Consider the following 23,635-nt stretch of genomic DNA (forward strand, 5'->3'; position numbering starts at 1 on the left):
TGACCCAATGCCTCAAGCGATATGCTTTATCAGACCCATAGCTGTCCTCTTACTTCTCTTAGAAATTTTTATTTACTTTTAAAAGTTGTATAATATTTCAAATAACCTACTTTTTTAAAAGGCAGATTGTTTAAATTTTTCCTTTTTTTTTTTTAAAGACTAAGATCATAGAAAATGTTTTCTGACAACATTAACAGAAGGAAATTTAGAAAACTTACAAATGTGTGCAAATTAAACTACGCTCTCCTAAATAAACAATGAGTAAAAAGAAAAATCAGAGAAATTAGAGTACTTTGAGATAAAGATCAGAGCACAACATATAAAAATTTACAGGATGCAGGCCTCATGCAGTGCTTAGAGGAAAATTTATACTTGTAAATACCTATATTGAAAATGACAAAAATCTCAAATCAGTAATATAAATTTGTACCTTAAGAAAATAGAAAAAGTAGAGCAAACTAAACCAAAAGCAAATATAAGTAGGAAATAACAAAGAGTACAACAGAAATATATGAAATAGGGAATTAAAAAACAATAAAGAAAAGCTACAAAACCAAAAGTTAATTATTTAAAAGGATAACAAAATTTGCAAGCCTTTACCTAGACTGACCAAGAAAAAAGAAAGAAGACCAAAACTACTAAAATCAGAAATAAAGTAGGGGCATTATTACATTGTCAATATGGCTTTTTTTGGTAGTAACATTTAGGTTCTTTTTCTCATTTGCATTTTTGTTCTACCAGTGGGTTTTGTTCTTTCTTGTGTACTCATGGTAGTGATTATTGTTTTTCAGATTCCAGATGCAAGATTTCCTTGAGGATTTCTTATAGGGCTGGTCATGCAGTGATGAACTCCTGCAGCTTTTGTTCATCTGGAAAATATACTATTTTTCCTTCATTTCTGAAGGATAGCCTTGCTGGGTATAGTATTCTTGGCTGGCAGTTTTTTTCTTTTAGTATTTTGAATATATCACCCCATTTTCTTCTGGCCTGTAGAGTTTCTGCTGAGATGTCTGCTGTTAGCCTGACAGAGACTCCCTTACAGGTGACTTGATGCTTTTCTCTTGCTTCTTTTAAGATTCTCTCTGTCTTTGAGCTTTGCCAGTTTGACTATAATGTGTCTTGGAGAGGATCTTTTTGAGTTGAATCTGTTTGGGGATCTTTGAGCCTCCTGGATCTGAAGGTCTCTCCCTATATCTGGGAAATTTTCTGCTATTATTTCAGTGAATAGGTTTTCCATGCCTTTTCTTTTCTCCTCCCCTTCTGGAACACCCATGATTTGAATGTGCGCTTAAGGTTGTCTGCTAGATGTCTTAGATTTTCTTCATTTTTTTAAATTCTTTTTTCCTTTTTTTGTCCACCTGGGTTATTTCAAAAAGACTATCTTCAAGATCAGAAATTCTTTTGTCTGCTTGTTCTAGCCTGCTACTTAAGCTATCAGTTATGTTTTTAATTTCGTTGAGAGTAAATCTTTCAGTTCCATGAGTTCTGCTACATTCTTTTTTAAGGTATTGATCTCTTTGTAAATTTTCCCCTTCATATACAGGTTTTTTTTTTTTAAAGATGACTGGTAAGGGGATCTTAACCCTTGACTTGGTGTTGTCAGCACCAGAGTCTTCCAAGTGAGCTAACCGGCCCCATTCCTACATAGGGATCCAAACCCGTGGGCTTGGTGTTATCAGCACCACACTCTCCCAAGTGAGCCACTGGCCAGCCCCACATCCTGGATTTTTTTTCTCATTTCATTATGTTGTCTAACTGAGTCTTCTCACATCTCAGTGACTTTTCTTAAGACTGTTGCTTAGCATTTCTTTTCAGTCATTTCAAGAGTTTTCTGCTCTATACGGTCTGGTACTTAAGAATTACTGTATTCCTTTGGTGGTGTCATATTTTCTTGGGTTTTTGTATTTCCAGTATCTTTACATTGATGTCTACTCATCTGGTAGAGCAGTTGCTTCTTTTATTACTCTGGAGTGGGCCTTGAGGAAAGAGACATCCTCTTTTTCTAGTCTCTGCTGGTGACTCTCCTTGTGTCCATACAGTTGAGTGTCCAGTGGGATGCGTGCATGGTGGCTGTGGCTGCTGCTGTGGCATTGAGCCACTTTTACGGCAGCTGTGGTTGTGCTTGTGGTAGTGGCTGTGGTGGGCTGCCCACACAGAAGTGGTTTGATCGGCATGCTCTCTAGCCTGCTTTCAGACAGTGGGCACTGCCCTCGGCTCCTTGCCTAGGACCCCTGGTATGCTCTCTTGACTACTTCCAGTAGGAGGAGGCTGAGGCTCACAGCTCCTTGCCTAGGACCCTAGGCATGCTCTCTTACCTGCTTCCAGGAGGAGGGCTTCTCTTAGAAATTTTTAAATGCTAACTTGAGTGTAAGATGGTAGATAGTAAAAAAAAAAAAAAAAAAAAAAAAAAAAAATCACAGATCTCCTAAGAGACACAGTGAATACATTAAAAAGAAAAATATCTCTCTCTCATATATATGGATCTCAAGAGATTGTCACATGAAAAAAGCAGGTTGCAGACTAAGATGTTCGTGTGACACCATCTAAGTTTACAAAGAGAGGGGTGGAGAGGAGACACAGACAGGCCCTCAACAGTAGCCTGAATACATAAACAACCATGGTGGGCGCATCTACAACCAAGCACCAGAAGGAGGTGGGGGACAGAGGCAGCTACTCTGGAAGGGGATCAGGAGCACAGGCTCCAGAGCCACACCACTGGGGCTCCAATAGCAATTCTGCCACGTGGATAAACTCACCCCTCTCAGCTTGCTCTGTTCCTCCATGGACTGTGGCTGCTGAGAAGCTGCCTATGAGAGCACTGTGCATGGGGACTGGCACAACTCATAAAAGATGCTGAAGGCCCTGGGTGGGAGCCTGGACCTATCCCATCCATCCTGGCTCAAGCTGCCCACCACACAGGGGACTGTGGGAACCCACAGGGATGCAGGAGGTTGGTCAGGGTTAACTGGGGCTTTCCCGCTCACAGACCCCCAATCCTGTTCCAACTGGACTGAGGTTACAAGGTTGCAGCACTCAGAATTCCAGAGGAAAAGCAAAGGCCTCTGTCCAGGATATTCCTCAAGGGTTTGCAACATGGTATCTGGGGCAGAGGGGAGCTCCCAACCCAAGCTGGGGCTTAAGTACCCTCCATTCCCCAAAAGGAGAGCCCCTGAGGAAACCAACCTCCTTCCCTACCAAGAGACATGACTAGATAAATAACAACACTGAATGGCCAGCTCCACAAACACCTCCTCTTCAGATTCTCAAGAGCACAAGAGGGGAGAGGCAGCATTTCTGATGTGGAAACTGATCATTTGATTTTCCTGTGCCTCAGTGGGCTGACTCACAAAGAGGGCACTAGACAGTCATGAAAGGGTAAAATGAGATGCTAGATATAATGTGCTCAGAGCAGTGCCTGGCACAGAGTAAGTACCTCAAAGGGGTGTCATGAGCATTCACCGAGCCAACCAATATTTACTGAGTGCCTTCTGTAAGCCAGGTCTTGCTCTGGGCACTGAGGATGCTGCAGGGAATAAGCCCCATTGGAGCTCATGGCCTAACAGGGAAGACAAACATATGAAAGTCCTAAGGCAGGGACCAGAGAGGGAAGCCCCTTCTCAAAGTGTGGACAGGGAAGGCCTCTCTGAGGAGATGGCATTCATTTATTTATTTATTTTTAATTTTATTTTGGCAGCTGGCCAGTACAGGGATCCGAACCTGGGACCTTGGTGTTATAAAGCTGTGCTCTAACGAACTGAGCTAACCAGCCAGCCCCGGAGATGGCATTTAAACAAGAACCTGAAGGATATCACTGGAACATGGACCATCCCCAGTGCCCAGAACAGGAACTTGGCACATGGCTGTGGAATCAATGAAACAGAGGGAAGGAGGCAGCCACACAGAGGGCTAGGAGGAAAAGGAATCCAGGCAGGAGGAACAGCAGAGCGAAGGCCCCAGGCAGGAGGAGCCTGAGGTGTTTGTAGAAGGCACAGCAGGTGCCAGTGTGGCTACAGCCAACAGAGAGATGAGTGGAGGGGATGAGGGTAGGAAGGAGGACAGGCCCAGACCACTGTGGGCTCTTTGTGCCACCATGGTAGGAATTTGGGTCTTAATTCTTAACACCACAGGAAGTCACTGGGTTTTACCAGAGGGTGACAGGCTCCAATTTCTGTTTTAAGTCAGAGGCTGCTACGTGGGCTACAGACTGGGGGAACCAAAAGGAAAAGCAAGGAGACCAAGGCATCCTCCAGGTAAGAGGTGCTGGTAGCAGAGGAGATGGAGGAAAGAGAGGCACCAGCAGCCATGTGTGCCAAAGGGTGCCATGGGGCAGACCCTGCAGGCGCTTTCATGTTTACTTCCTCATTTGTTCCTCATGACAGACAGGGAGCTGAGCCCCACTGAGAAAGTGGCATAGCTACCAGTCTGACTCTAGAGCCTGGGCCCCAGTCCTGGGCTACCCCACTAAGCAGGACAAAATGAGCCTGGGAGGGAAGCTCAGGGAAGCAAAAGTGGCAGGGCTGTCTTTGGAGGACAAACCTGTCCTTACAACTTCAGGAATGACAGCTGACTGTTGGTCTAACACTGGATGGAGGACCTCCCTCCCTAACCATCGCCCTCCTCTGACCCAGAGGGGCATTTACAGCTGGATGGCATCTGGGGTCCCTCCCTGTTCACAGATAGTCTCAGTTGTGAGAACAAAATAAGTTAATATATATAAAATCCTTAGAAGAACGTCTGGTTCAACAGAGAATTAGTTTTAATTATTCTTTTTATTTATTCAACAAACATTTACTGAATGCCTATATATGTGCCAGGCACAAATAAATAAATATAAAAAACAAGAGTCCACGGGGAGGGGAACAGGGCAGGGTGCTCTGAGAAGGCAGCATTTGAGCAGAGACCTCATGAAGTTAAGGAGAGGACTGTGACGACATCTGGAGGAAGAGGGTCCTAGGCATAGAGAACAGCAAGTGCTAAGGACCTAAGGCATGAAGTGTGCTTGGCGTGTTTAAGGTACAGCAAAGAGACCAGTGTAGCTAAGTGAGGGCACTAGAGATAAGAAATGACTCTGGATTGGTGGCCAGATTATACAGGATTTTGGAGGATATGGCATAGACTTTGGAGTTTACTCCAAGTAGGACTAAAAGCCACTCAGTTCTGAGCAGAGAAATTACACAAGGTTTATATCAAAAAGATCACACAAATCTGATGATTAAGCATTCCTGCCAAGACCAGGGGTCTGCAAACTTTTTCTGTAAAGGGCTTTGCAGGCCACACAGTCTCTGCTACAACTACTCAACTCTGCCACTGCAGGGCAAAAGTAGCCATATACAATTTGTAAAGAAATGGACATAGCCATGTTACAATAAAATTTTATTTACTGAAACAGGAGGCAGGGCTATAGTTTGCCAATCCTGCTCCAGACCTAACTTCTGGTTAACAAGAAATATAAGCATAGAAAAAAAGTAAACAATGCCAAAAGGCAATAAAATGACACAACCTGAAGGTGGAACTGTACAAGACAATGAGTCCGGCTTGCCAAATAAATCAATGTCTTCAGGGTGAAAAAGAAGACAAAGGGCTAAACTAGATTAAAATTGGCCAAAGAGACAACATGTACCTTGAATGAAACCTGATTTGTAAAACAACGTTTTGAGGATAACTAGGGAAATTCAAGTATGGGATGGACATGGGAAAGATATTAATCAATATATATTATAACCATTTCATGTGTGATAAAGATATCATGATTCTATAGGAGAAAGTCCTTATTCTTAGGAGATACCTGCTAATATATTAAGGCATAAAGTGTCAAAAAGTATGAAGAGAAATTCAGGATTTAGCATAACACAGCAAGATGAGGCAAACATGGCAAATGTTCAACTGCTGAATCTAGGTGTAGGGTACCTGGGTGTTCATTCATTACACTATTCTTTCAACTTTTCTATAGGAAACAACAAGCTGGCAGTGGGGCAGTCAGCTGGGGAAGGCAGGAAAGGCAACCAGGAGCCCATGAAGAGGGGGATGCAGCACGTGGGCAATGACCAGTCACCAGTGTGGCGCCTGTCTGCCCTGCAACCCCCCATCTTTCCCTAGGCTCAGGAGCAGCCAGTCAACCTCAGGCTTATGTGGGGCAGGGCAGAGAGGACAGCATCAGTCAGCCATGAGCAGAGTGGAAGGGGCCTCCCCCCTTGCTGGGTTTCTGGCTCATACTTCTCCCAGGGTCAAGGTCAGGAATCTGGGGTTTGGTGTCTCAGAGTCATTCCAGCAGATTTCTCTCCAGTGGCAGCTGAGGGTACTAAGAAAAGGAGAAAGGCAGGGGACTCTCCAGCCCTATACCCCCGTCTTAGTAACAGGATTCTCCCCCATACTGAGAAGCATGTTATCTTGCAAAAATGGAAATTAGATCATCTCTCTCGCCTACTAAAACACTTGTGCCAGCTCCCCACTGCTCCTTTTCCAGCCTTGCAAACTGTGTGCCAGGTACTGCTGAATTAAGGACTTCCTGTTTATCATTCCTTTGAATCTTTTAACAACCCTGCGACAAACCCCAATTTATTAAGTGCCTGCCAACCCCCGCGGGGATCTCCATCTGGTGTCCAAGGCCCCAGCTGAGCTCTCCAGCTTCAAGTGCCTCCACTTCCCCTCTTCCAAGACTCCTGGTCCCTTGATTCTCCGGTGACACAGAACCTCTGAGGTCCCTGGAATGCACAAGCTGTTTCACCTCCAGGCCTTTGCATATGCTGGTCCCTTTTCCTAGCCCTTTCTCCTTCCTATGTCCACGGCCAACTCCTAACCATTCTTCAAAACTCAGCCCTACACCTAGGTCCTACACAACACTTATTAGTCTTGATTTGTTTTCACAGGGAGTCCACATTTTGGCCTCCAGTTTTCAACTGAATAACAGCTTAGCTGGCCTGAGATGATAATTCTGTTCCTCTTGGTGGGGCAGGTAGTAAGAGGGAACTTCAAAAAGATCATGAAAAGATTCATATTATCTTTTAATTCTATTTTTCCAGAAACTTTCTGAAGCACCCTCATATTTTTAACCTTATGCAGCGATAATTACAATATAGATTGTGGTAACAAATCTTGTGATATTATTTTGTGTGGGGTCTAGAACTGTACTGTCCAAGAGGATAGCCACTAGCCACATATGGTTATTTAAATCAATTAAAATTAAATAGAATAAAAAAATTCCATTCTTCAGTGACACATTTCAAATGCTCAAAAGGCACAGAGTAGCTAATGGCTACCCTATTGGACAGTGCAAATATAGAACATTTCCATCATGGCAGAAAGTTCTCTTGGATGGCACTGTTTTAGGGTTCTCCAGAGAGTCAGCTGAAGCCTTACACCACGGACAAGCTATAGGAGTGTTTCTCAAAGTGAGGTCCAATAGGACAAAGTGGGAATAAAGAACATTTGCCACCCATTACAAAGGGCTAAGCTCCCTTACATATAAAGAGCCTTCAGATATAAATAAGAAAAAGTCCAACTACACAATGGAAAAAAAGTCAAACAATATGAACAGTTTTGAAAAGGAAACTCATGGCCCTTGAGGGTCAAACTCATCCACAGAGAGAGAAAGGAGAGTTAAAACTAACCTACGGTGCAATTCCACACTACTCAGACTAGTAAAAATCCAAATGTTTGAAAACACAAGGCCATGGGGACATTCTTAGACATCACCTAGTAGAAACATCTTTCAAAATTACAAATGTATATTCCCCATGACTCAGCAATCCTACACCTAAGAATTCATCATACAGATTTACCTATACACATGTCATGAGATCACAAAGTATTTCACTGCAGCACTACTTGCAATACGCCAAAGGCTGGAAACAACTCTACTCCCCATTAATAAAGAAGTGTTAAATAAAATTGGGGACACACATGTCCAGCTCTTAAAAAAAAAAGGCAAAACAAAAAACAATGCAGTAGCAACAGTACTCTACATAGTGATGCAGAAAGATTCCCCAAGATACACTGTTAAGTAAAAAAAGCAAGTACAGAACAGTATGTGCACAATGTCACCTTTTGCGTGAAAAGAATAAAACAAGGGCAGTAGTCCACAAAGGTCTCTATCTGCTCTTCAAGGACACACAAGAAGAGCAGTTAATTGGGTGGCGGAGAGCTGCACAGATGGGGCAGAGGTGAGAGTGAAGCTTTCATGAGATACCTCCTTATACTCTTTGATGTGTGAACTAGATGAGTCTATATCATCTCTACTGATTATTAAATTGATCTTTTTGGTGGTAATCAACATTTTTATTATTAGAAAAAGAGACAAGATCTAATTAATACAACATAAGTAAGAAAGTAACAAAGCTAACAAATGTACAAAGTTCACAGTGTCTTTAGTTGAGCCATTACGACTCCTGCTCTGGCAGAGTAACTAGAAATCCCCTTGGATGTTTTTTTGAGGTTGAAAACGTGATTCTTTTTTTTTTCTTTTTAATTTATTTTTTCTAATTGACCCAAGATAATTGTATATATTTATGGAGTACAGTGTGATATTTGAGTACATTTATATGATGTGCAATGATCATATCAGAGTAATTAGCATATCCATCACCTCAATAAATTGATCTTTTTTAATTGACTCTCTGGACCACCTGCCTCAAAATCAACAGAGATACTCATTAAGAATGCAGCTCCCAGGCTGGCCAGTTAGCTCACAGCACAGTGCTGTAACACCAAGGTCAAAGGTTCAAATCCCCATACTGGCCAGCCACCAAAACAAAAAATTAAGATAAAATAAATAAAAAGGTTTATAAAAAAAAAATGGGGGGCTGGCCAGTTAGCTCAGTTGGTTAGAGTGCAGTGTTGATAACACCAAGGTCACAGGTTTGGATCCCTATACTGGCCAGGCACTCCTCCCACAAAAAACGAATGCAGCTCCCTGACCATCTGCAGATCTCCAGGTAATCAAAGACCCTCAAGCAACGCCCAAAGGTGTGTACTGTTAACAAGCTCTGCCAGTGACTGAGGACACAGAGGGGGGTCTTCAGACTAAGAATCTCAGCTCTTCTTAGATCCAGCCACCAGAAGGGCTACAGACTGGAAATTTCTATGTAGGGTCCCAAAGGGTATCTGTCCATCTGCACCCCTTCTCATATTGGGCTTGATCACTCTCAAAGGGCAGCCACACGGAGGCCCGGACTCACCTCTCATCTGGAGAGTCTACGTGGAAGGTCCTCTCGATGACTGTGGTCCACTGCAGGCAGCGTATGACAAAAGTGTTAGGACGTGGCCTCTCGGTCTTCATCAGCTGACATTCTGCAGGCAGAAGGAGCAGAGAGCAGGGGGTGAGGAGACCCCTGCCAGTCCACAGCCCACATTTCCTGAGACACCTTCTGTGTGCCCAACCCCATGCCAGATGGTGTTGGGAACACTTTAGTGACTAAGACAGCCCTGGCCCTGCCCTTACAGGGCTCAAGGTTCACTATGTGTGTAGAAGGGGGACAGACCACCAGATAGTGACCAGGGCTGTGAAGGGGCAAGCCCAGAGGTGTGCAGAAGTTCAGAGGAAGCATCCAACCCAGCCTGGGGTCAGGGAGGGCTTCCCAGAGGAAGGGGAATCTCTGAACTGAGCACTGAAGGAAAAGGGAACTTAGGCAGAGGGTATAACACGTACAGAAGCCCAGAGATGAGAGGGGACCCAACGTATGCAGGGGATGGCCAATTCTGCTTGAAATGTGAGGAGGGGAGAAGAGACAAGCCTAAAGAGGTGGGCCAGGGCCAGCCAGGCAGAGCTTGGAAGGCAATGGTGAGGAATGTGGACTTTGTCCTCAGGGCAGCAGGGAGCCATGGAAGGCTTTTAAATAGGGAAAGGACACAAATGGATTGAGACATCCCTCTGGCTGCCATGTACAGGGTGAGACTGGAGGCCAGGGGACCAGGGAGGCAGGGACCTAGCTGGAGAAGATGGGGCTACACCAGAGTAGAGCCACAGAGAGGGCAAGAAAGAGCAGTTGGACAGGCCACTTGGGGGAGGCAGGAGAGGCATCTAGAACAAGGCCCAGGCCTCTGGCCCGAGGACTAAGGGTTTAAAAGGGCCATCTCTGAGATGGAGACAGGGAATAGAAGGTTAGGGAAAGGAAAGGGAGACTTGATGGTCAGTTTGGGATGTGGTAAGTATGAGGGCACCCAGGAGAAATGTCTAAGAAGCTTCCTGGGACAGTCTGGAAGTTCAGGTGAAGCTGAGGAAGAAGGTGGAACAGGGACCTAACAGGGAGAAAATGGTGGCATGAGTTAAGGCAGTGGCAGTGGAGCTAGGGATTCCTTTGAAATGTTCTTAGCAGGTGAAACAAAGACATGGGGAATGATCAGGTCAGTGAAAAAATAAGGAGACAGAGGGGCAGAGTGTCAAGGGCAGGACTGTGTTCTGCAAGGCCCAGGCAAGGGCTCTGGGCTTGGGAAAATTTCATTGGTTAGGATCCAGCTGGTAGGCACCACTTTGAGTAACATGGAGGGAACAGAGTACATGAGGTTAGCCCTGCAATCAGTTGAGCAGGAAGCTACAACCCCTCTAGGTTAGAGGGACAGAGGGAGGAAGCTGTCACCAGAGCACAGGATGGGAGGTACTTGACACCAGCTAGAACCACGCCTGTCAGCAGGAACTGGAGCACAGAGGAGGCACTGCCCTCGGCCGAGGTGAGGGAAAGTGCCCTGGCTTCTCCCTTCTTCCCTCTCCCACCTCCCACCAGGACAGCCCCACCTGGCCCAGCTAACATGAAGGAAGAGCAAGGGAAGGGTAGGAAATGGAGGTGAGGGCAGACAGTCTCACAGCTCAAGAATCACTAAGTTACACATGCTCCTAAGACCTGCCAGCCATTCTCTGAGCACTGGAACCCTGGCCCACTTGCCCTGAGACACACCTGCTACGGAGAAATTGTTTAAGGGAGGTAAGGTCTGATCAGGGGCCTCGGGCCTCTCCTTATACCCAATGAAGGAGCCATCACTCTTCAGCAGGAAGTACCGGGGCCTCCAAGTCTTGATGTATTCGCCTGAAACAAGGCAGGAGGGGAGAGAGAGGTCAGAGCAAGGTTGAGCAGCGTCCTAGGCAGGCGGCAGGCAGGCAGCCAGTGTGATAGTGACTCACAAGGGACACCATGGTGGGAGGAGGGTGGACGAAAGTGCCTCTCCCAGAGGAGCCCTCGCAATGGTCCCTGCTGACGCAGGCTGGGGTGCTGGGCTGGGCCCAAGTGATCCACAGGTCATGCCTGGCAGGAAGGCCTCTGAGGCAGTGCCCCAGGGCACCAGCTGCCTGAGTGTGTGGCCAGCAGCAAGCCATTCTTGTCAGTGCATGGCCCAGTTCCAGTAGAGGCCTGGGCTTCCAAATACATATGCCCTGTGGCCCTGTAAGGCCAAATCCCATGGGCTGGTATTCACCAATACAACCAGGCAGGTGGATCAAATGTCAAAATACTTCAGTGCCAGTAGGGGTATAGCTGCTGCCACGCCCTCTGAATGCCCCTTGATCGCTTCCATTGTTCTGACCATAAATATCCATCCAAGCACCCTGCACACGCTACAAGGACCCACTCCTCAGAGAGCTGCTAAGAATTAAAACAAGATGGTGAAACAAACATATGCCCATAGCAGCATTATACATAATAGCCAAAAAGTGGAAACAACCCAAATGTTCAGCAAATAATGAATGAATAAACAAAATACAACATACCCATGCAATGGAACACTATTCAGCCATAAAAAGAAATGAAGTACTGAAAGATTCTACAACGTGGATGAACCATAACTATGCTAAGTGAAAGAAACCAGTTACAAAGGACCACAAATTACATGACTCAATTTATATAAAATATCCAGAATAGGCAAATACATAAGAATGAAAAGTAGATTAGTGGCTGCCTAGGGCTGGGGAGGTGGTGGAGTCTGGGGGGAGATTGAAGGGTGATGGACAACAGGGGCAGGGTTTCCTTTTAGGGTAGTAAAAATGTCCTAAAATTGATTGTGGTGATGGCTGTACTCGCTGAGTACACTACAAGCCACAGAACTGTACACTTCAAATGGCTGAATCATAGGGTATGTGAATTATATCTCAATAAAGTGTTTAAAAAATGAGATGGCAACCAAGAAGCACCCAGCTTAGGGCCTAGCACACCACAGGCACTCAATAAATGGGGTTTTTTTTGTTTTTTTTTTTAATCATCAGTCCACTGTGCAAGCAAACAGGTGCCAGGCCCTCAATTCACTTTTTTTTTTTTTTTTAATTTTTATTTTGTCGATATACAGTGTGGTTGATTATTGTGGCCCATTACCAAAATCTCCCTCCCTCCTCCCTCTCCCCCCTCCCACCCAACAATGTCCTTTCTGTACGCTTGAGGCCCTCAATTCATATGCAAGATGGCAGGGTGGGCTCTGAGCTATATCTGCCATGTGAGATCTCCAGTAAATCACTTCACTCTGAGTCTCTGTTTCCTCTTATGGGGATATCCATTAATTGATGATGATAACGATGATACTGATACTATAGTGTACTATGTGCTAAGCACTATCTTAAGTATCATATAGGTTTTAACTTATTAAATTTTTTCAAATGTAGTACTAAATGATTCCATTTATATGAGGTTCAAAAACTAGCAAAACTCCAAATTCAACAACATATTAAAAGGAATATATACCCTGATCAAGAGAAATTTATCCCAGGAATGCAAAGGAGGTTCAATATATGAAAATCAATCAGTGTAACACATCACACTAGCAGATTGAAGGAAAAAAAACATAATCATCTCAACTGACACAGAAAAAGCATCTGACAAAAACCAACACTCTTTCATGATAAAATACTCAGCAAACTAGGGATAGGCATAATCTTCCTCAACATGACAAAGGGCATCTATGAAAAAGCCCACAACTAACATCTTACTCAATGCTGAAAGACTGAAAGCATTTCCCCTAAGACTGGAAATAAGACAAAGATTCCCCTTTCCACCACTCTACTCAACACTGAAAAAGATATCCAAATTGAAAAGAAGTAAAACTAAGGGCTGGCCCGTGGCTCACTCGGGAGAGTGCAGTGCTGGTAACACCAAGGCCACGGGTTTATATCCCTGCATAGGGATGGCCGGTTAGCTCACTGGTTGAGCGTGGCGCTGACAACACCAGCCAAGGGTTAAGATCCCCTTACCGGTCATCTTTTTAAAAAAAAGAAAAAGAAAAGAAGTAAAACAACCTTTATTTGCAGATAACATGATCCTATACATAGAAAATCACAAAGAACCCACAAAATAATTACTAGAGCTAATAAATTCAGCAAAATCAACATACCAAAACTAGCTGTGCTTTTATACACCAGCATCAAACAATCTAAAAAGGAAATTAAGAAAACAATTCTATTTGCAATAGCCTCCAAAAGACAGTGTGGTATAAGGATAGACATATAGACCAATGAGACAGAATTCATAGTCAAAAATAAACCCAAATATCTATGGTCAACTGATTTTCAACAAGGGTGCCACGATTATTCAATGGGGAAAGAATGGTCTCTCCAACAAATGGTGCTAGGAAAATTGGATATCCACATGCGGTGTTGGACCCCTTCTTTACAATGTATACCATATACAAAAATTAACTCAAAATGGATTGACCTAAATATTTGAGCTAAAACTGTAAAATTCTTAGAAGAACACATAGAAGTAAATCTTCATTATCCTGAATTTGGCAATGGATTCTTAATGACTCCAAAAGCACAAGCAACAATAACAAAAAATAAAGTGGACTCACTAAAATGAAAAACCTTTGTGCATGAAGACATTATCAAATAAGTAAAAAGACAACCTACAGAATGGGCAAAAATACTTGCAAATCATATATCTGATAAGGGCCTACCTAGCATCCACAATATTTAAAGAACTCTCACAATTCAACAACAAAAAGACAAACAACCCGATTAAAAAATAGGCAAAAGATTTGAGTAGACATTTCTCCAAATATATACAAATGGCCAACAAGTACACGCTCAACATCATTAGTCATTAGGCAAATGCAAATCAAAACCACCATGAGGTACTACTTCATACATACTAGGATGGCTATAATAAAAAAATGACAACAACAACATGTTGGCAAGGATACAAAGAAATTGAAACCTGCGTGCACTGCTGGTGGAAATGTAAAATGGTGCAGCCACTGTGGAAAAGTCTGGCACTTCCTCAATAAGTTAAATATAGAATATCTTAGGGGCTGGCTGTTAGCTCAGATGGCTAGAGCGTAGTGCTGATAATACCAAGGTCCAGGATTCAACCCCTGTACCAGCCAGCCACCAAAACACATTTTAAAAAGGAAGAAAATAGAATATATTGAATATTATAAATACAGATTATAAATATAAAATATATGACCCAGCAATTCCACTCCTAGGTATATACTCAAAAGAACTGAAAACAAGTAGACAAATAACATTTTGTTCATAGCAGCACTATTCACAATAGCCAAAACGTAGCAATAACCCCAATGTCGGTCAGTGGATGAACTGATAAATAAAATGTGATATATCTATAAAGGGATTATTCGTCCATAAAAAAAGAATGGAGTACTAATACATGTTGCATCAAAGATGAACCTCAAAAACACTATGCTAAAAAAAGCTAGTCACACAAAGAAAAAAGAAACAAAAAAAGAAAGGAAAAAAAAAGCCAGTCACAAAAGACCACATATTGCACAATTCCATTTATATGAAATGTCCAGAGTAGGTAAACCCATAAAAACAGATAGCAAACTGGTGGTTGCCAGATGCTGGGAGGAGGGGGTGCTATGGTTTGAATGTGTCCTGCAAAGTTCATGTGTTGAAAACTCGATCCCCAATGCAGCAGTGTTGGGAGGCAAGGCCTAATAGGAAGTGTTTGGGTCATGGGGGTACCACCCTTATGAATAAATTAATGCCATTATCACAGGAGGGGGTTCCTTATAAAAGGAAGAGTTTGGCTCACTCTTGCTCTCTCTTGCCCTTCCACCTTCCACCACGGGATAACACAAGAAGACCCTTGCCAGATGCTGGCCCCTCAATCTTGAACTTCCCAGCTCAGTATGAAGACTGATCGCTTAATGGGTACAAAGTTTTCTTCTGGGGTGATGAAAATGTTTTGGAACTAAATAGAGGTGATGGTTACACAACACTGTGAATGTACTAAAGGCCATTGAATTGTACACTTTAAAATGGTTAATCATATGTAAATTTCACCTCAATTTTTATAAAAAGAAAAGTAAACCCTAGAAAAACTCATCAATGATACTGGAAGTTAGGAGAGTGGTTACTGCTTAAGAGGGGTACGGGGACTTCTAGGGACTGTCTTATTCTGTTTCTTGATCTGGACACATATCAGGGTGAGTTTATAACCCAGGCACTTAATCTGTGGCATTTTATACTTTGTAACAAGCTAAAAAAAGGAAAGAGACCTAGAAGAATTTAGCCTCACAATCATAGCAGTTGTTACCTGGGAGAGCAAGGACTGGAACCCAGAGGCCACGCTCTTGACCACTGCACTGTCTGCCTCAGACTTGCAGACAGGGCCTGGTGTGGGTCCTGGGAGGGTGTGCTAAGGCTGCATCAGAAATGCGACCAGCACAGCATGAGTGATTCCAATTAGTCGTGATGTCACTATACCTTTCCTTGAGCACATACTGCTGGGAGAGAGGCAGCATGTGGGCCAGGCCTTAAGAGCACTTGTTCAGGAGTCAGAGGGCCTGAGTCCAAACCTCAGCTTTACCAATCTCCTTGCTGAAACCTGAGGCAAGTCACTCTTCCTGTTGTGCCTCAGCTTCCTGGTCTGTAAGATGGCATCCACCTTACAGGGCATATATGAAAATTCAGCAAAATCAGGCTTGCCTAGAGCAGAGCCCAGTGCCTGGCATAGAGTGGGCTCAGTAAACCAGTGCTGATATTATTTTAGCCACCAGAGGTGGGAGTGGGATGGAGCAGGTCCCAAAACAGCAGCAGTCAGCAGGACCTAGCTCGCCTCACCCACCGATGCCAGCTGCTGCCCAGAATGACGCGCACTGGGGAGACCCAGGAATACACACATATACATGTGTATGCATGGTGCAAACCCGAGGGAGGTGTGTCTGAACTAGGCCGTTCCAGCAGACAGGGACAGGCCTGTGGCCAGCTCATCTGGCTGTTGTAGCACAACAGGACACACTGAAACCCTAAGAGGGGTCAAGACCTATTTAATGCCATCAGCTGAGACAAATTCCTGCCCCCACCCGCCTCTAGTTCTATACCAACTTCCAAAACACCTTCACCCCAGCCTAGTGAGCCACAGCCTCGGGAAACTCAGGTTGAGGACAGGAGCCCAAGACCATGGCATACCCTAGCACTCTCTCACCACAAACACACAAGCCCAATCATTCACTCAACAATCATTTACTGGGAATAACTGGGTGGGGGACACGGGGTACAAAAGCAATTTCTGGTAATGGTTATGCTGCCAGTATGAATCTGGCCCTCACATCATGCCACGAGGGGTGACAATCAGCTTTGTATCTCATGAATATTCATAACAACAACAACAAAAATCATTGACTGAGTCCCTATTGTATGCCAAGCACTTTTTGAGGCACTGGGGATACCACAGTGAAGAAGCCACATGAAAATCCCTGTCCTCGTGGAGCTGACAAAATCAGAGGTCTAGGTTGTTAACCCATTTTACAGATGTGAAACCAAGGTTCAGAGAGGTGACATAGCTTGCCCACAGTCACACTGAGAGGAAGTGGCAGAGCCAGGGTTAGAACTTTGACATCTGCCAAGGTTCGGAGAGCTCCACTAACAACCCCAAGTTGAGGGATCAGTCTGGGGGGCTAGGTCGAGGTGCCCTGAATGCTGCCCCTGCCTGAAAAGGGCAGCAGGACATGGGCCTCCTCTGCCCAGTCTGATGGGTAGGCCCAGCCCTAGTGAGTGGCCTCCATCCCTTATCACTGCTCCTTGTCTGTGGGCTGGACAGGGCAGGGTGGGTGTGCACTTCCCTGATTCCTGAAAGGCCAGCCCCATCAGCCACCTGCTCCTCTTGACACATGCCCCACTCACTCCCCTCTCAGCACTCACTGGCTGTCCCTTTTGCCACATGGTCCAGCCCAATTTAACCGTGGAGCTTACTCCCTTGCTTCCTTCAGGTCTTTATTCAGACACCCCCTTCTCAGTGAGGCCCTCCCTGAACATCCTATTTATGACAGTGCCCCCAACCCACCTGTCTCACACCCCATCCTTCTCAGGTTGCTTGATTTTTCACCATAGCACACACCACCACTAGACACACTTATCTACCTAGGTGCTGTCTGCCCTCCCCACCAGAATGTAAGATACAAAAAAAGGACGGGGATGTCTCCCTGTTTGGCCCACTGCTGTATCCCCAGTACCTAGAACAGTGCCTGGGCCACAAGTGCCACTCAAAAAATGTTTGTTGAATGAATGAAAGTGCACAATCAGCCACCACCAGGCCTGGCACCCTTCCTCCCAGGGGGGAAGCCAGCCCAGGACAAAGCTCACCCTCAGCACACACTTCTTCCTATCTGCCTCCCAGTGTCACATGGCAGCTGGCCCTGTAAACAGGTGGCCCTGGGGTCTAAGGGTCTAGTCTCTTGCTCTTTCCTGTCCATGACTTCATTCAGGACCTCAGCTTCCCATCAGTACCACTGAATCAGGTCACACCCTGGCTCACAACATCTGGGGCTTCCTATTGCCTGCAGAGGTAAAGCCTAGGTCCTTTCCATGGCCTACAGGCCCAACACCATCAGATCCTGCATCATTCCTCTGCCTCACCTCCTCCAGCTCGCCCTCACTCTGCTCCAGGCACGCTGCTCCTGAAAAACATCAGGCACACTCTGGCCTTGGAGCCTTTGTCCTTGCTGTCCCTCCCCATGGGACTCACTTGCCCAGGTATCTGTGTGGCTCACTTCCTTACCTCCCCCAGGCCTCTGTTCACTGTCACCTCCTCAAAGCAGCCTCCCCTGACTACCCATCTCTGTCCAGCCCCTTGCTCTTCATAGTTTTTACTTTTCACAACAGCACTTGTCACCCCTAACATTATATGTCCGCATATTTATTGTTTGTCCCCACTGGAACGTAAACTCCATGAGGGCAACACTGTGTCCTAGAGCCTGTGATGACCTGGCACACCACACGCAATGACTATTTGCTGAATGAATAAATGAGTGCTGAATATCACCTTGTAGCACTACTTCTGTTAAGTGACTTCCTCTTTGTAAGCCTCAGTTTCTTTATCTATAAAATGGGGCTATGAATGAGATCACTAATGTGAGGCAGAGCACAAGGCCTGGGCTATGGGCTCATTCAAGGTGTCCAGCTAGGCCTAGAGACTCACGCCCAGGGAGATCCAGAGACCCCCTGCCCAGACAACCACTGAAGGATTCCATGAAATGGGCATGTAAGTAGCTACAGGCCTGGGGGCTGTGGAATACTGACTCCTCAGGCTGGTAAACACCACACATCTCTGACTCTCAGGGCACCAGCTGCCAGGAAGAGAGCCAGGGTGGGAAGGGGAGATAGGCAATCTGGCGGGCAAAAGCAACTCCTTACCACGCTTGTGGAGCCAGCCTTCTTTGATGACACACACTTCGTTCATGGTGGCAGCGCAATACGCTGTCACCTAGCTTGGGACAGCTCAGGGCAGCAGGACATGCAGGAGGTGACGTGGACAGAGCACAGTCTGCAAGACAAGAGAGGAGCCAGTCAGAGTACGAGGGGATTCTGCCTCTTCTCTCAGGACACCCAGGCTCTGAGGCCCTCTGGCTGCTTTGCCTGCTCTGCATAGAGTAGAGCCAGTGAGGGTGGAGGAGAGCCCTACCCTGCAGGGCCCAGTCTCCAGGGGGTGTTGTGGTCGTGTCCCCAAGGACTCCAATCTGGGGGAGACAGAGCTCCTGGGCCTATGCACAGACCAGGCCCTGCACTCAGGACACCCATGCTGGGCGGAAGCGGCCCCTCCACCCACCTTCACTTCTGACTTGGCAGGCATCTAGGTAGCTGCAGCCCCACCCCCTGCATCACTCCCATGCCCGAATGCTGAGGTAACCCAGGATGAATCAGACAGCCCTGGGCACCTAAGGGAGTACTCAAAGCCACCAGCATCTACCTCCCCCCATTTCCAACACACACACACACACACACACACACTCTCCTTTCTAAACCAAGTAGCCACCAACTTGCCACCTTCAGCATACTAAATATCCTCATTCCTGTCCCCCACCACACGCCAGGCCACCCCATGTCACTCCCTCAGCCTCAGTTCCCTCCTTGCCCCCACCACACAACTGAGGAAAGACAAGTCTCAGATACTCCAGGACCCTGAACAAGAAAGCAACCTACTGCGTATGAGCTTGTCTGGGGGCTAGAAGCCAGTCCTGGGGGCTCCAACAAGGCCCTGATCTGTTCCCCAAGACCTCCACTTCTGTCTTCAGGAACCAGCAGCCAATAGACTGACTGACGCCAAGGCCACTACTTTGTCTCAGGTTCCTGGAGCAGAGGGGAGAAGGGCATGAGGCAGCTGCCAGCTGGGCCCCTACCTGGGGCCTGGACAGGTGCCATGGAGCCCAAAGCACCGTTGCCTTTCCCAGCCGGGGGTTATTTGCGGACAGCAGGTCAGCAGCTACGGTGGCCCCAGAGAAGTGGCAGCTGGCTGTAGGGACATCATGGGCATCAGCTTTCTCTCGTGCCCCAGGGGAGCTGGTAGGCTGGACACGCTACTGCCTGGCATGTGACAGTGGCAGGCTGCCCAGGCCCCGGGCATAAGGAAGGGAGGTAAGTGGGAGGAAGTGGGAGGAAAGACAAGATAGACAGTGACAGGGAAGTAAACGGGAGGGTGAGAAGTCATATTCTGGGCTCTGAGCTACAAAGGAGCCAGAAGCATTAATAAGGGGCGCCCCTGCCACCAGGCATAACCAGCACCCCACACCCTGAACACACAGGACCGCCAGAACCCTCGACCCTAAATATCCTACTACTCTGTGCATCAGCCTCCCCATCTCACCCCTCCTCCATCCCACCTTAATGGCCTGGCTTGGGTCTAGTATGGTCCTGCCACACTGCCTCCCTGGGCTCCCAACCCTCCATTCTCACTTCCTCCCACCCATTCCCCATTAAGCAGCTAGAGAGACCCCCAAATCTGACTGTCCTTCCCCTGTTCAAAACCCTTCCGTGACTCCCCACTGTCCCTAGCAAAAAAGCCCAAATCCTTAGCTTGGTATTCAAGGCCCTTCAGGACCTGGCCTCTGCTGCCCTTCACTCCAGTTGCCTCCTGCTCACTCACCCTGCATGCCTCCCGCCTGCTGCTCAGCCCTCAGTCCCACAGCACATCTGCGGCCTCCTGAACCCCTCTCCCACAGGCCCTTCCTCCACTGCCAAACTTCTCCCTGGGCTCTCAGCCTCTGCACTCAAACCCCACACTGTCTAAATCTGACCCTCTATCTCCCTGCTCAAAACCCTTCCATGGCTCCCTGGTGTGCTCAGAACGTAGAACAAAGTCCTTTCCACCACTGAGGAGGCCCTGCATGAGCCGAAAAGCACACCTGGAAAGTCCTGACTAAAGGCTAATGACCCTGATATTGATTACTGCCCCTCCCCAACCTCTCTTCCTCCCCACCCTGACTGTCTCTGTCAGACTTCTGTCTCTCAGGTTCTTCCCTCTGGCCTCCATCTATGCATTCTTCTCCCTTGTCCTTGAGGTTGCAGCTGAACCAGTGCCTCCTCCAGGATGCCTTCCTGGCTTCAGATGCTGCACTGAGTACTCCCTGTGCATCCCCTCAAGCAACCTACCCCACACCTATAAAGACTAATTCAGTGGGCCAGCACTAAGTCTGGTATCTACTGAGCACCAATGAATAAACCAAAGCGTCCCCAACAGATCCCCAGCCCAGGACCCAACACAGCAACACTTCCAGACTCTATTCATGCCACGAATCTCTTCTGAGTGCATCCTAACCTCCAGACAGTGCCAGAGACAGAGCTTCAATAACACAGGGCCCGTGCCCTCATGATGTTCACATTCTGCTGAGGAAGGCAAAACAACACACAGTTATGCATATAACAATGTCAGGTGGCAAAGAGGCACTGAAAAGAAAAGTAAAGTATAGGGAAAGAAGAGCAGGAAATGGGGTGCTATGTTAGCCGCATGGTGTTGGGGACATGTAAGGAATTAACAAGGGAGTGAGCTGTGCAGACACATAAGGAAAAGCACTTCCAACAAGGGAACAGAAAATGCAAAGGCCCTTAGGCAGGAAGGAGCTTGGTGAGTGTGAAGCCAGGGGAGAGGTAGGCAGGGGAGAACATGCACGGCCTTTCAGTCTGTGGCTGGGAATCAGAGAAGCCCTCCTCCAACACAGGAGCCAACACCACACTTTCCCCTGATTCGAGCTTAGTCCTGAATACTTCCCAAAGATGGAGAACTCAGAGTGCAAAGGAAGGGCAGATGTGGAAGAGAAAGAACAAGGGCCTGGTATCCAATCTTGGCTCTCCCTGGCCCTCACTGGCCCAGCAATGTCACCTTTCAAAGCGTCTGTGATTCAGCAGCACTAAAGCACATACTGTGGACAGAAGGCCCAGCCTACTGTCTGGTGTCCACTAAACACATGGCTGCCATTATTAAAGAGAAAGTAGTGAAGGCAGCCAGGTGTGGCCAAGAGTGGTCAGGGCTCCAGAGTCTGAGAGCTATCGCCAGCTGAGTGGCCTTGGGCAGGGTGCCGGCGCTCCAGTGGAGTCTCTCATGAATTCTCCCAACCACCCCCTCAGAGGAGCTGTGACCATGCCTAGGTAGGAGAGGCTCAGAGAAGGGAAGCCATTTACCTTGGGTCTCCCAGCCAAGACACGGTGGAGGCCCTGGCCGCTGCTCAGCACATCAGAGACTCTTTTCACACTCTCATTTCAGCAACTAAGAAGTCAGCAGCAGCTTGGGCAAGAGCAGGGGGAGGAACTGGAAGATCCCCTGCTCCCGCCTGGATCCTGCCCCGTCCTCCCACTGAGGGTGGCGCCTGGGCTGAGGTGTCTGTGACGTAGTTCTGCGGTGATGAAATACCAGGCACCACAGCCAAGAGATGGCCTGCTCACTGGGGAGCTGCCAAGAGAGGACACCCAGGCAGGAGGACAGGGACCTGCTCGAGAACCCAGTTAGCACGGCCCATCCCACTCGCTGCTTCCTAGGGGTGTCCAGGCCTGAGTCTGCGGAGGGCCTGGCCCAGAGCTGCAGAGGCTAGGTGAAAAGAGCAAGGGCACCTCACAGGAGAGGACACCCAAACAACCAAAGAACACACAATCTCATTATTTACAGGGAAATGTAAATTAAAACTAACTACCTGTGGTGGCTAAAATGTTAAAAGGCCAACAATGCCAAGTGTTATCAAGGATGTAGAGGAATCGGAACTCTTATTCACTACTGGTGGGATTCAACCACAGTGGAAAACTGGCAGTAAGAATTAAAGCTCACGGGCCGGCCCATGGCTCACTCGGGAGAGTGCGGTGCTGATAACACCAAGGCCCCGGGTTCGGATCCCATATACAGATGGCCGGTTCGCTCACTGGCTGAGTGTGGTGCTGACAACACCAAGTCAAGGGTTAAGATCCCCTTACCGGTCATCTTTTAAAAAAAAAAAAAAAAAGAATTAAAGCTCAGTATACACCTACCCTATGACCCAGCAACTCCACAGTCCTCCAACAGAAATTAGTATTTGTTGTTCTAATCTCACCCTGTAGAAATAAATACTGTCTCTATTAAAAAAAAAAAAAAAATTTGTTTACCAAAAGACATGTACTAGAATATTCACAGCAGCAATATTCACAGTATAACCGCTAAACTGGTAACAGACCAGGAGTACACACAAGAGAATGGATAAACAAACTGGTCAATTCATACAGCAGAACACTACTCAGCAATAAAAAGGACCAAACTGCTGATACATACAACAGAGATGAAGTGTAAGAACATTATACCGAGTGAAAGAAGCTGAGCACAAAATAACACATCTAGAATGAGTCCATTCACAGCAAGTTCAAAACAAGCAAAACTAACACTATTTGTTTAGGGATGGCTTTCTCCTTTGTAAGACTATGCCGAAAATCAAGGAAAACAATATCCCAAAGGCAGGAGAGTGGTTACATTTGGCAGTAACAGAGAGGAGAGGACTTTTGGGGGCTGACAATGTTCTGTTGTGGTTATCCAGGGTTTTACTTTACAGTTATTTGTTATATTGTACTATATGAAATGTGTTTAATGTATTTTTTTGTACTTTATGACAAAAGAAGTAACTATACAAAAGAACCCAGGGTTTGGGAATCCAGATGACATGGGGGGGAGCCAGAATTGGACCTCCTGGTTCCCAAAGCAGAACTCTCCCCACCTGCCCAAGAGGGCTGGCCTGCCTTGATTTCCCCCTCAAGAAGGCCTGGTCATCAATGGGTAAGGAAGAGAAATTCAGAATCCAGGGGACCTGAGCTTCAACTCCGGCTCTGCCACTTCATGGCCACGTGGCAAGTGACACCCTCGGTTTTCCCATCTGTACAACGATCCCACTGGAGGAGCAACTTGCACCCCTGGAGGGAGCAGGGTGGCACACTTCCAGCCCCATGGCCCAGGGGTGGAGGGCAGGAGTTTTGGGGAATATGTTT

The 23,635-nt window shown here is 46.7% G+C and overlaps 1 protein-coding gene across 4 annotated transcripts in view; it reads right to left on the reverse strand.

The window, feature by feature from the left end:
• Positions 1-23,635, reverse strand: part of AKT2 (AKT serine/threonine kinase 2) — a 51,898-nt gene that overhangs the window by 13,029 nt on the left and 15,234 nt on the right. For 2 of the 4 annotated variants that reach the window (XM_063111439.1, XM_063111441.1), the window contains exons 2-4: positions 18,563-18,692; positions 10,887-11,015; positions 9,174-9,285 (exon numbers count right to left, since the gene is read on the reverse strand). In XM_063111439.1, coding sequence (XP_062967509.1) covers positions 9,174-9,285; positions 10,887-11,015; positions 18,563-18,608 — 287 coding nt within the window. In that variant the 5' untranslated portion in view covers positions 18,609-18,692. Of the gene's footprint in view, positions 1-9,173; positions 9,286-10,886; positions 11,016-18,562; positions 18,693-21,820; positions 21,975-23,635 lie in introns of those variants that run through there. The other 2 variants (XM_063111440.1, XM_063111442.1) reach the window with 2 other exon arrangements.

This window comes from Cynocephalus volans, chromosome 10, assembly GCF_027409185.1.
Source record: "Cynocephalus volans isolate mCynVol1 chromosome 10, mCynVol1.pri, whole genome shotgun sequence".
Classification (NCBI taxonomy): Eukaryota; Metazoa; Chordata; class Mammalia; order Dermoptera; family Cynocephalidae; genus Cynocephalus; species Cynocephalus volans.